Source organism: Callithrix jacchus, chromosome 2 (assembly GCF_049354715.1).
Source record: "Callithrix jacchus isolate 240 chromosome 2, calJac240_pri, whole genome shotgun sequence".
NCBI lineage: Eukaryota > Metazoa > Chordata > Mammalia > Primates > Cebidae > Callithrix > Callithrix jacchus.
In genome coordinates this window covers 38,057,903-38,071,394 of record NC_133503.1, presented here as the reverse complement: position 1 = coordinate 38,071,394, position 13,492 = coordinate 38,057,903, and the positions used below count along the sequence as shown (strand labels likewise).

Below are 13,492 nucleotides of genomic sequence, written 5' to 3'. Positions count from 1 at the left end.
GGGAAGAGAAGGAAACTCAACTCCCAAAATCCTCCCACGAGTTGGACTGGGGGCCATGAAGGCTGCAGGAGGCAAAGCAGGCTCCTAACACGGGACCCAGCACCCCTTCTGGGGGTGGGGGCCCAGAGCTCTGTGTGCCCTCGTGATGAGGCTGGCTGCAGGGTGATTAATCTTGTGAGGCCTCTGCGTCAGACCCCCCCACCCCCAAGCCTCCCAGGGCCAACCCCGCCCGAGCTGCCCTGGGAGTTAATCTCCGCTCTGGGGGACTTCTCAGCCGCTGTCACTGCTGCATTAATTCTGAGGCAGAGGGAGGCAGAAAGGAGGGAACGCAGTTGGTGGGTGGTGGATAGCTTCCGTGGGAGGGTTTTGTGATTAAGTGGCTGGTGAGGAGGGGTCCCCAAGGATGGGGCCTGGGTTCCTTTCAAGGCCCAGCACTGGATGAGGGGTGGGGGCATCCGTATTACTTCCCCCAGACCATCAAAGCCCTTGTACCCCTGGCCTCTAGCCCTCATCGTTCACCAGCTGAGCCCCAAATGCAGTTTGCAGTTTTGACAGCAGATGTCTCTGCTATTATGATTTATCAAAATGCTTAAGGTAAATAATGCACACATATTTATAGGAAAGAAGGAGGTGGCAGAAGGGGAGGGACTGACTGGGGTAAGAGGGCTTTGGGGCCTGAGAACTCAGAGCATCCCTCCCTCTGTCCTCAGCCCTCCCTACTCAGACCCAGGATTGGCCCCAGCCTGGCCGTGGGGAGATGGCTGGGTGACACCAATCCTGAACAGTCAGCAGCCCCAACCTGGCCCCCAGAAGGGCAGGGAGTGAGGGAGCCAGTGGTGGGACCTGTCTCACTGGGCCCCCGCCAGGCCTAGGAGGCAGCCACCTGGGGGAAGCGGCTGAGCCAGCCTCACACCTCAGCCATGTTTCCATGGCTTCACTGCGTCCTCGCTCCTGAGGGTTCCGTCGCCTTATCAACGGCAGCAGGCACTGCTTGCCCTCACCCTTGCCGCTGCTCCCCGAGTCCCAGCACAGCCTGTGACCCACTGCTGCAGAGCCTAAACTCGGCCACGGGAATGCCCCTCCCGGGTGGGCTGCAGAGCTGGGCAAGGGGCTGGGAGCCTGACGGGAAGACACCAGCAGGGGTGGCAGCAGGAGCCTTTGTCAACTCAAGCTATACCCACTTCAAGCCCCAAAATACACATGCCCTGTCACTGCAGGGGAGGGGGCAGTGATTCTAGGTTGCCCCAATCCCCTATCCTCACTCCACACTGTGCTCTTTGTTTCCAGACCTTTCTGGGCTTGAGAACATTTGGTTAAATAACTTAAATAAATTTATTAATAAATTAAGTATTTCTTTTTTTTTTAAATAAATTAGGTATTTCAATATGAATAGCAATATATGTTCACGGAAAACACCACCACCAACAACAACAACAAACAGAAGTGCAGACAAGTTTAAGGAAGTGAGTAATATTCGACCCCAATCCCACATCTGGGCATGATCACAGGCAGCGTGCGGAACGGGGGAGGGGTCCTTTCAGCCAAAGCCTGCAGCATGGCCAGGTGCTTAGGGCCCGCTTCCAAAAGCAGACAAGCCTGACTGTGTGAACTTGCTTAAGTTTCACTACCTCTCTGAGCACTAATTTTCTCATCTGTCAAATGGAGAGAACTGCCTAACGCCCCCCTCATGAGTTGTTGTGAGTGTGTCAGTGCACTGGAATGGCCCAGTGCCTCGCTCACGGGCCACAGCCTCTGTGCCTTGAGGCAGGAGGATCTCATTAAGGTCTCTAGCCAAGGGGTACGGGCTCCAGGGGCTGGAGAAACGAGGCTCTTTGTAGTAAGTTTCCCTCACCTGTGGACAGCCCCCAGTTAGGTTGGAAATTCGTGAGACGAAAATGATGTCTAGAAAGAGGAGAGAATGTGTTTACTCCGCCTACAGACGTTTCCTACCTCTTCCACCTGCCAGGTGCCAGCGCCACCCTTACTGAACTGCAGACCATAGACCTGAAGCCAGGCAATGTACCAAGAATGACCGGTGTTGTGATGGGCTGGGGGTGGGGGGCAGGGGGCAAGGCATCAGACAGGTGGGAGATGGCAACAGGAAATGAAGCAGCATCAGGCTGCGGTAGGTGGCCACCTGAACCCCTCCACTGTGCCCCAAGAGTCCAGCTGCTTTGCACCCAGCCCTGGAGCCCTGGAGGACCCTGCTCACCTCCTCTGGGCCTACCCTATCTTCATACCCTGCTGCTTGGAATCTGAGGCAGCCCTTGTTCTGCGGCAGGAGGGGAATTTAATGCTGCTGAGAGATGGCAGGTCGACAGGTGGAGAGTGATTAAAGTGTCCCCACTGGCAGCCTGGCCGGCAGCCTCAGGGGACCCTCCTGTACTTCCTCCACGCTCCCCTACCATTCTCTACTCCGTGGGGCAGGAAGAGCCCTCAAGGGAGATGTGGGTCTCTGGGGACAGGACTCCCTGCAGGGCTGTGTGACCCTAGGGGACAGCTGGGACTCTCTGTGCCATGCCTGCAGGGTGTTTGGGCCAAGGTCTGTTTTATTATCATGCTGGTGGCTGCCTATCCCTCCTGTAACAGTGGCTGGCTGTCTTCAGCCCAGGGCTATGGGGTGGGCAGTGGGGGACTGGGGCCAAGCTGTACAGTGACCTCCATCCATCCATCTCTGGCACCTGGAAGGGGGTGGGAGCTTGTGCTGCAATCAGGTCAGACCCAAGCGGCCTTGACTCCAGCCAAGCCATGTAGCCATCGCTGCCTCCTTTTTTGTGGCAGCACAGAGCTGGGCTGAGCCTGGGAATGGAGGCTGGGGCCCCGAGCCAGAATCTGTCCCTGCTGGAGATGCTTAGCTCTTGCCACTAACTGAGGTGACCTTGTTGCTCTGCAAAGCACCCTGTCAAGCTCCCCAACCCACCACCCCTGGCTATGTTGTCCTTCTTTATTGGAACACAGAGAGGTAAGAGCACTTGGCCAAGGTCATCCAGCAAGGACACACACATACACACAGACAAACACAAACATGGCTTTGACACATGGTAACCAGGCAATAAGCAGGGACCCATATGTCCAGACTCCCAGGCCCCTCTCCATTCTTCTGGAGGCACCTGGTCTTTCTCCCAAGGTAGCCAGGAGCTAGGTTCTAATCAGGTCCCTGCTACCATCTTGCTCTTGCTCTTGGGGAAGTCACATACCCTTATAGGCTTCAGTTTCTTATCAACAAAATGGGTAATAATTCCTGTCCTGAAGACTTCTGGGAGCTAAAGAAGCAAAACTTACCAGACAAACTGAAACCATCCCTGGGCCTCCAACCAGCCTTTGGCCAAGGGGAAATACCCATACAGAAATCCCAGCTCCTGGCCCACAATCACCCAGTATAGCCACAGGACCAATCCTGCTTCCTTCTTCCTGCACAGCATGACCACAGAAAGTTTGGAGCAGAGGGTCAAAGGCCCCGTCTGGAGCCCTGAGTCAGGTCCAGGGCATGGGACAGGGGCCTCAGTCTGGGTGGGGGATAAAGGCAGCTAGAGACCAGGTCAGGCCAAGCCTGGCTGCTGTCAGGGGAGGGGGTGCCTGGCAGGCGCTGGGCAGGCTGGGGTTGGGGGAGGCCTTTGGCGGCCTTGGAGAACAAAGAGGCCGGGGTTGCCAGGATATTCTGTGGAGCTGAAGCCGGCAGTGATGAGGCTGGGATAGGGGCCGCAGCAGCCGTGGGAACTGTGCCTGCTGCCCCCACGCCAGCTCCCCCATCCAGACTGGGCCTCAGGGCCATGCAAGGGTGCAAGCTGAGGGTGAGAGGGGCTGTCAGATCCTCCACTCTCTCCCCAGAGATGCACGGCTGTCAGGGCGGAGACCCAGGAAATGCTAGAGGCAAAGACACACATGGCAAGAGTGTCAGCATCACTGAGAGGATCACAGGTGCACAGACACAAAGCCACAAGCACACACACAGGCTACAGGGTCACACCATGGTCACACGGAGACATCACACACACATAATCCCTGATGTCAGTCCCAGCCCACATCCATGATGGCCACACAGAAACAAAGTCACACACTCACTGAATCACCCAGTTTTGCCCTGGGGTCACACAATGCCATTCGAGTTGTAAATCCAATGTCGCACACGCCCAAAGAATCACCCAATGTCACACACCCATACAGAATCACCCAATGTCACACACAGAATCACCCAGTGTCACACACACAATCACCCAGTGTCACACACCCAATCACCCAGTGTCACACACCCACAATCACCCAATGTCACACCCACACAGAAGCACCCAATGTCACACATAGAATCACCCAATGTCACACACACACAATCACCCAGTGTCACATACACACGATCACCCAGTGTCACACACTCCCATAGAATCAGTTACACACAATCACCCAATGTCATACACTCACACAGAATCACCCAATGTCACTCACACAATCAGCAAATGTCACACACTCAACACAGAATCACCCAATGTCACACATCCACAATCACCCAATGTCACAAACCCACATAGAATCACCCAACGTCACAGTTATACAAGCCGGTATCACACTGGGTCTGTTACAGAATTGTACAATGTCACAAGATCACACACACAATGTCACAGAACATTCCAAAGTGTGACCACTATCATACACCAACCCTTGGCCACAGGGTCTCATATCTCAGTCACCCATACACACTGTCACAAACCCATTTTCATGTCACACCTGATGTCACGCATAGCCACATTACTGCACAAAGCCTCACACAATTGTCAGGCCCTTAAAGCAACACACACACACACACACAGAGACACAGACACACACAGGTCCATGTAGGATCTACCTGGAGTCTGGACTTATCTCCATCCCAGTGTGTGCACCCAGCCTCTCAAACCCCCACCCTTCTGTGCCCAGAGCTGGCTCTGAATGCCAGATCACCCAGGTGGGGGTACAGAGTACCCAGAGGAAAGGCTCCCAGGTCACCAGAAGTCAGTTTCCCAACTGTAGCAGAGGAGAGGTGAGGGCAACCGGAGTGAGTGGAATGGGGTGCACAACCCTGCCAGGGAGCCTGCCTCTAAGGATGCCTCTGTCAGCTGGGGAACAGCAGGGGTGAGCCTGCAACAGAGTACAAGATACAGGCAGATACAGAGATGGAGAGACAGGAGGGGCAGAGACCCAGGGACACAAAGAGGCTTAGAGATCAGGAAAGATGGAGACCCAAAGTCACAGGAGCATCAGGGACTGAAAGACCTTCAGGACATGCAGTGAGAGTGAGCCAGAGACAGAAAGCTGCTGCAGGCTGGGATGGGGCTGCACCCAGGTAGGAAAAGGGCTGAAGGCTGGGCCACTCTACAATGGTGGGAGGTGGGGGCGGCCAGGGCTTCAGGAAGGACACACAGCCGGGCAGAAGGTGAGGGACATCTTGGTGAGATTTAGGTGAATAATAGTTTAAAAATAGCAACACCAGCTGCCATTGACAGAGCTTACGACAATCCAGGCCCTTCCCAAGGATGATCACATTTCATCCTCAGGCAACTTTATGGGGGAAACAATTATTGCCCCATTTCTCAGATGAGGTAACTGGGTCCTCAGCATGTTTTCAGCCAGCCTCACAGCTGTCCCCACCCCGGCTTCCAGACACAGAGGGGCTGCCTTACCGTTTCCACAAAGCAGCATGAAGCTGGAACAGGTGAGGGATCTGAGCCTGGAACGGGTGAGGGGCTCTGAGCCTCGGCTGTGTGCTGGGGAGTGGGCTCAGGAGACGCGGCTGGACTGTGGGTTGGCACACTGAGAGGTACAGGCCGGCTGAGTCACAGCACCCCCTCGGGGCTGGCACCAGAGCCGTCCACCCCACACCTGTAGGTGTGCCAACCAGGGCCGGCTGAGGCCATCTGCAGCCTGTGTGATGCCAGCAGCGGGCGGGGGCAGGAAGGGGCCTCCTGCCCAGAGCCCCCTGCTAGCCAGGCTCCCCCCACTCCCACAGGAGGACCCTCCTCAAGGTTCTGGAGGTGCCGCCGTTTGCCTTGTGCTGGGGGTGAGGGTGCCCCCCAGCTGCAACGCCTCCCCCTTCTCCCTGCTGGACACCCCCCTTCGGCAGAGCCGCCTGGAGAGATCACAGGCAGCCACATGAAAGGGAATTTTTCCCAGGCAGAGATGAAGTTGAAAGCTGCCTCCCACTGCCCCTGCCTGCCCCCGCTGTGCCAGGCCAGGCTGCTGAGGCCCTGGCGATCGAAGAGAGCTTGTGACACCTGGGAAGGGGCTGGGGGTCAGCGCCACCCCCACCCAAAATGACTGCTTTCGACTCTCAGAACAATGGTAAAGATAGCCCACCTCCCCCACCTCAACACCCACTCAGCCTCACCCACCTGAAGCCAGGGCCCAACACTGTCAGGAAGTCCTTCCTCAAGTCTAGCCTCCATCTCAGCCAGGCTCAAAGCAGCTGGGTGACAACACTCCCCCAGTGGATGGCTAAGCCTCCTCCTTCAGGATGGCCTCTGTGATGTACAGGGAGGGGCATGCCAATGCCACCCTTTCCTGGCCCAAACCATGTGGCTGTGTGGTGACTTCCCCAGACATCTGACCTCTGAGGTTCCAGACAACCTTGTACCAACAAACCCTCTGAAAGTGGGGACAGTCAAAGCCAAGGACACCCTCAGAACTCAGCCTAGCAGCCCTCAGACCTAAAGAGGAATGGGTGTATATGCACAGCCAGGTCCCCACAAAGCTGAGCTGAAACTGTTTCCCAGGGAATGACATTGGTGGCTGCAGGAGCCCTAGATCCCTGCCAGGTAAGAAAGAAAGAAGACCCTGAACAGGCGGCTCATCCCTGCCACCACCTGCCCCGTGCTGCTGGCTGCTTTACTCATTGGGCCCTGATGAACTTAGGTCAACAGAGAAGGTGGCCCCAGGTGAGTGAGGATCCCTGGAGGTCCACATTCGGAGGCAGGAGGTGAACCAGGCCGCTGAAGTACTCCGGTTCCAGCGACTTCCAGGTTAAGAGCCTTTCCCTCCTGTCTGCTAGGCTGACTGCTCCTACTCTCCCCCATTCTGGATCCAGAGGCCTCTTTTCTCCAAGAAATCCCCACTCTCAATGTCCTGGGATCATCATTCTTCCTCCTCCAGGCAGTCCCAGACAACCCCTGCTCAGGAATGGCCCCCAAGTCAGCCCCCCAAAACCGGAGAGCAAGAAGCCAGTGGTGCTTCGTGACACAAACATGCATTCGTTTTATTCACAAAACAGCCTGGTTTCCTAAAACAATACAAACAGCATGTTCATCAGCAGGAAGCTGGCCGTGGGCAGGGGGGCCCAGGCCTCAGGGGGCCCCCAGGCACCCACCCCCACAGGCAGGGGACCACGCAAAGAAGTCCTTTCTTCTGTTCCCATTAGCAAGGCCAGAAAAAAAGGACTTATTTTCTCTAAGGAAAGTAGCCAGGATTGGAAATATCGAGACAGGGCTCCCCAGATCGCAATGGATAAAAGAACAGAACTTTCATTTTCTTTTTTCTCCAAAATCATCACTGTTGGGGTGGGGGACCCCAGTCTGGGGGCTGTGGGTGCAGCTTGGCTGGCCTGGTGCTCCCTCCCCTTCTGCGAGCTCCCCGCTGGCAGCTCTGCGCTTGTGGATGGATACAGAGGGGCTTCTACACGGCGCCATCAACATTCTCTATGAACGTGAGTGGATTCTCCAGGCAAACTATGCACTATTTCATGGTGGGAAAGAATCAAAGGAAGTTTAAATGAGGGTGGAGTTAAACTGTGCTAAATTACAGTAGTGCTTATTAGTAACTAGATTTCAAAAGGTTACAGAAAATTTACATTCTCTACACAAAAACTGCATCTCCTGCACAGACAACATCGACATCAACACAGGAAGGAAACTGATTGTCCATTCTTTGCCCAGGAAGTCTCGGTACTTTATAGATTCGTCTTTACCTCTTTTTTTGTTGTTGTTCTTCCAAAAAACCAGTTAAAATTGTTTTCATTTCTTTTCCTTTTTATACTAGGGACATGGAGATGTTAAAACGACAACAAAAAATATATATATAAAAACAGGAATGAAATCTGTGAGAGAATATTTTTGGTTCTAAAGACGGGTGCATCCATTTGTCTTCGCCCGAATCCCTTGCTGGAGACCACACGAGCAGTGACATTGCACGGAGAGGGCAGCTTTGGGTTCCGCCGCCGTCACTGAAACCACCGGAAGGCGGCTCCCGTCGGAAGCATCACCTTCTGGTGGGGGCGGGAGACAAAAACAAGGAGAGAGTTCAGTCAGGGTCCAGGTGGGCCTGAAGCAAAGACGTTCCCCCGAGGATGGCCTCATGGCGAAGGGATGGGCATGGAGGAAGAGCAGCCAACCCTCGGAGCTCCTGCCACCCCAGCCGGGCCAAAGGAGGAGCCTGACCCGCTGGGCTGCTGGAAGGCCCAGAGGATTCAGAGGCCACCTGAGCCACTGTGCCCAGGAACCCTCCTTCCAGAGAGGAAGACCTTTCCCCTGGCCCAAAGGCAACAGCGCCAGGTGGCTGTGGCATGTTTGGGTAAATGAGTGTGTGCCTCGAGCTATGCTGAACTGTGTGGTATGGAGCTGTGGGAGGCAGGGATTTGGGCTGTTTCTCAAGCGGCGGTGTCTAGGTGTGTGTGCACGTGTGTCCACTGGACTAAAGTGGATGCCTTTGTGTGTACATAGGAGAGCAGAAATAGGAGGGTGAGGGCTGGGGCTGGGGCTTGGGGAGGGTGACCAGGAGGCCATGGCTGGGATACATCATTGTTGTTTTCCAACCATTCCGGACATTTGTGTCAAGCCCACTCATAGAGGGGTGGGAACAGGGGCAAGGACAGCAGGCTGAAAAGATGTTTTGTACCCAGGCCTGGCTTGTACTCCAGCTAGGTTGGAGTTTTGTACTCCAGCTAGGTTGCTGCAACTGGGGGCACAGGGAAAGGCCCTGCCACAGGCGTGCAGAGACAGCAGCATGGGAGCCCCCTGCTTTGTCCAAGCCAATCCCATGGTGGCTAGGCCCTTGTCCACTCCACGCTCATGGTCACCTCCCCTTACTTCGGCCCCAAAAATCTGTCAACTAGGTATCTAGACCAAGGGTTCTTCCAGGCCTCAGAGCAGGGCACCCAGCATTGGAGCAGCTCTATCCTTGGGTGGCGTTGGGGGAAAGATGGCCCTGGAGGAGCAAATGAAGGGCTTAAGGGAGGAGGGTCTGTGAAACAGAATCCCTTCAACAGGGCAGGGGCGAGTCCCAGAGTTCTAGGTCTTGGACTGAATGCTTTAGGCCATGTCTGAGCATCAGAAACTTAGGACCTATATGGAAATCTCAATATCTGACCCAGAACCCCAGGACGGGTAACAGAATCCCAGGGACTGACTGAGAATGCTAAGCCCTTGCCTGGAATTTTATGCTTGCCTTGCAAATTGTGGCCTGATGGGATTCTCAGAATGTGGCTCTGACTTTTGAGGCAGTAAACTGGTGTCTCGAAAACAGACCCCCAGGCCCCAAGGCCTGGTGGGGTATCTCCCAGACCCTCGCCCAGGTAGGAAAGGTGGGGTCAGGGGATGAGGGTGGGTTTGGACTGCCAGACAGACACAAGAGCCCACACACCTCCCTCTAAGGCGCCGTTACCTCCAGAGCAGCGGAAGGCTTCTTTTTGAGTTCCTCACATTTTCTGAATTTGCAAATCTGATGGCCAGTCTTTCGGTTCCTACAACTGCTGCACTGCTCGCAGTTGATGCGCCGCCGGCAGGGTGCGCACATGCCGCAGCGTTTCCGCTTCTTCTTGCCAGAGCTGATGGCAGAGGCCAGCTCTCCCTGCATGGGGTACTCGGCCAGGCCTGCCATGTGCAGCGCGCTCTCGGCCAGGAACACACCTGCCGGGGTCATAATAAAGAGGCCTGGGTTGATGGGGAAAGCACCCAGGTAGGGGAAGTCGGACTGGCCATTGAGGGCTTCGGCACCTGCCACGGCCTCCATGTCAGGCAGGCCAGCACCTGCCTCGCTCATCAGTGGGAGGTGCTCCTGCACCACACGCTTCAGCATCTCCGTGGACTGCGCAAACTGCTGCAGCGTCAGCTGTCCCTCGGCTGCCAACTCCGTGGCCCGCTCTGCCTTGCTCAGCAGGCTGGCCACAGCACCACTTTTGTGCTTTGAGGTAGGGTTGCTTTTGTCCACCGCCAAGGCCGCCGCCAGGTCATGCCCATTGGCCAACAGGGAGGCAGCGGCTGCAGCTGCAGCGGCCTTGTCAGCAGACTCCCCGCCCATCATGCTGCCACCACCACTGCCACCACTGCTGCCAAAAGAGTAGTGGGAGAGCGGGCGGGAGCGGCGCAGGCTCTTGTTGAGGGGCTCGCTGATGATACCGCTCTTGTTCCGACGTTCGGGGGGTGGTGCGTCATCTGCCACAGAGGCTGGCGTGGCGGCAGCCACCGCTGCACTCTTGTCTGCTGCTCCTGCCTTTGGGCCACTGCTGCCACTGCCACTGCTGCCATTGGTGTTGCTGCTGCTACTGCTGCCAGCGTCCTGGGAGCCACCGCCAAGGCTCGACATGGTGGGGCGGAGGCCCAGACCCCGCTGCAGAGGGAGCCTGCCAACTGCCAGGGGTCCACAGACCAGGACCTGGACCTGCTGCCCACAAGAGATGCCTGGTGGGCCTCGCTGCTCAGGGCAGGCACATGGTCAGGTGTCCAGGTGTAAATGTCTTCACTCTGTCACAGATAAGGATACAGGGTCAGGGCAACAGTGAACACCTCCCCCTTCAACATCGCCACCACCGCCACTATCAACTGTCCTGGCCTCCTGACTACCACCAGCTTGACCAAGCATTTATTAAGCACCAGATCCACCCTGGTGAGAAATGTCTTATTTATACTATCTCAGTTAAGACCCACAAGAACTCTAGAAGCAGTGGCTGGTAATTCTCTACTTTATAGATGAGGGAGACAAGATTTAGGAAAACTACCAGTCTATGAACACACAGTCACCAAGTGGCATGGTACAGGCCCAGTCCAGGTCACTGCAGCCCAAATCTGCCCTGCTAGGGTTCAAGAAGACCTGCTGGAAGCAGGGAGTCCTTCCTGTGCTGGGTGGGGGAGTGCTAGAGATGTTATTAGCTAGGTGCAGTCGATCATGCCTGTAATCTAAGCACTTTGGGAGGCAGAGGCAGGCAGATCACTTGAGCCCAGAAGTTTTGAGACCAGCCTGGGCAACATGACGAAACTCCATCTCCGCAAAAAATGCAAAAATTAACCAGGTGTGGTGGTGCATGCCTGTAGTCCCAGCTATTCAGGAGGCTGGGGTGGAAGGACTGCTTGAGCCTAGGAGGTTGAGGTTGTAGTGAGTTACAATCATGCCACTGCATTCCAGCCTGGGTAACTGAGAGAGATCCTGTCTCACCAAAAAATAAATATAAAAAGTCACCTCCATAACCTAATCTCCTTTGCTATCTGAGGAGAAGAGTGCTTGACCAGACACATCATAAAATCTGGAAGGCTGCCCCTGGATCCTCATCTAGAGATTCCTAATATACATCAGTTATTTCAAGGCTCTGACATGTCCTGCAGGCAAGGGAACCTGGTTGCCTTTGTAGAAAACCCAGAGTTTCCCAATGAGTGCAGAACCCTTATTTCAGGGAGCTTCTCCCCTCCTGCTACAGGGTAAGGAGCACAGGGACAGAGGACAAGCTGTCCCCTGCCACAGAGAGAGGACATGCTTATGCACACTCTGCCACACGCTTCCTCCTCAACCCTGAACCACAATCATTATCGTCTCAGACCCCATTCTTGTCTCTACTCAGGCCTCACTGTGGTGCTCTGGCCTGGCTCCCAGATCAGGGAGCAGGCAGAGGCCTCACAAGGCCTGTAGAGTAGGGCCTGGGTGGGCTCCTGCCAGGAGGGGCCTCTGGCTGGGGCAGGCTGGCACTGAGAAGGAGGTGTGACCCTCAAGGGAATGGAGCCCAGCAGGAACCTGTCCTCTGGCCACCTCACATTTCCTAGGCGGCCCTTCCCAGGACAGGGCCTGCTCCACTTAGGCCTCAAGGCTAAGGGGTCTGTGCTGCCTCCTCAGCTGGAAGGAACTGAGCCAGATGGAGTAGGGCAGCGGTTTCCTCATCAGTCCTGGCTCTCCAGCCTCCCTTCCCTGTCTGCTGCTGTGGCCTAGCATCCCCCAGGAGAGGGATGGGAGGACAGGGCCCAGCCCTGGAGCAGCTGGCGGCTCGGGGGGAGGCGCACATCTGGCCGGCCCCATCACGCCCTGGGTTTGAGGGCAGCACACATTGGATCTCTGTCCCCAGGCAACCCCTCCACCCCCCAAGTCACAGGACTTAAGCCTGTCCAAGGAGAGCATCTAGTCCAGTCCTCTGCATTTACAGGGGGGAAACAGGCCCCAAGCGGGACAGGGGGCTGCCCAGGACTGAGGAGTGGCCAGAGAGGACCGGGTGTGGGAAAAGGAAAAGCTGTCTCCAGAGTGAGGGGAGTGGCAGCAGCAACAGTCAGGCGCTCCCTGTACCACCCCAGTGGGCCCCAGCCCACCTAGGGCTCCTTCCTAGCGGAGGGAAATGGGTGGGGAGGAAGAGCTGGGCAAGCTGGCAGATTCCACCAGGACAGAGGTAGGGGGCCCTGGCAGGCATCCAGGCTGGGCTGGGGGGTATCAGCGGTCAGAGCTGAAGCAAGAAGACCATGTGTGTCCAAGAATAGCTGTGTTCCCCCCCATCTCATAAGGGCCAAGACCAGAATGGCCCTTTCAGCAGCTCTCCTCAGATTGTGAGCCACTCAGGAATCAGTGACCCTGGGTAGGTGTTGGGGACCGGGGTCAGTGAGATCAGGAACAAAAACCATCCAGTCAGCTCATCCCAACTAAGCTCATCTGCCCTACCCAACAACAACCCCAGCAGCCCAGATATGAGTGAGGGGAGAAGACAGAAGGCAGGTGTCTGTGGGCTGGTGAGGTGGGGAGGGGAGGGGAGCAGGCTGCGCCCCAGCCCTGTGTTTGTCCCCCGCCTCTGCGGCCTGCTGGCTGGTGGCAGAAATCGATAGCTGCATTAACGCTGCTCCTGCTCTGCTCACCCCCTCCCTCCTCCCAGCTCCAGGATCTGGCTCTGCGTGCGGGGCGGGCAGGTCAATTAGAAGTCAGCTCCCTCCAACACAGCCGGCCTGCGCTCTGGCTGAGTCTCTGCTTTTGTCTCCGTCCTGAGTCCCTTCTGGTGGGGACCAAACCTCATGTCCTGTTCCTCTCTTGGAATTTCTTTCTCTGATCTTCCACTGTTCTGTCCTTCTTCTGGGCCCACCCACCCACCCCCAGCCTCTGAGGTCCTGGGGCATGCTGAGCTTGGGACCAGAGGATGTGATAATGTCACCAAGCAGGTGCTGCAGGCAGAACACTATGATGTGCCAGCCACAGAAGCTGAAGAGAGGTGGGTACATGGGGGACTGGCTCACAGGGACAACTTGGTTTTCAAATCCAGAGTGGACAGACATGAACATCTGGTCCTCTAGCTTGTTCCAAA

At 56.0% G+C, this 13,492-nt stretch overlaps 1 protein-coding gene across 7 annotated transcripts in view; it reads right to left on the bottom strand.

Annotated features, from left to right (window-relative positions):
* Positions 1 to 7,194: 7,194 nt before the first annotated feature.
* Positions 7,195 to 13,492, bottom strand: part of CXXC5 (CXXC finger protein 5) — a 35,602-nt gene continuing 29,304 nt past the window's right edge. For all 7 annotated transcript variants that reach the window (XM_054252540.2, XM_035292174.2, XM_035292168.3 and 4 more), the window contains exons 2-3: positions 9,619 to 10,697; positions 7,195 to 8,224 (exon numbers count right to left, since the gene is read on the bottom strand). In XM_054252540.2, the coding sequence (XP_054108515.1) occupies positions 8,180 to 8,224; positions 9,619 to 10,539 (966 nt within the window). In that variant the 5' untranslated portion in view covers positions 10,540 to 10,697 and the 3' untranslated portion in view covers positions 7,195 to 8,179. The remainder of the gene's footprint in view (positions 8,225 to 9,618; positions 10,698 to 13,492) is intronic.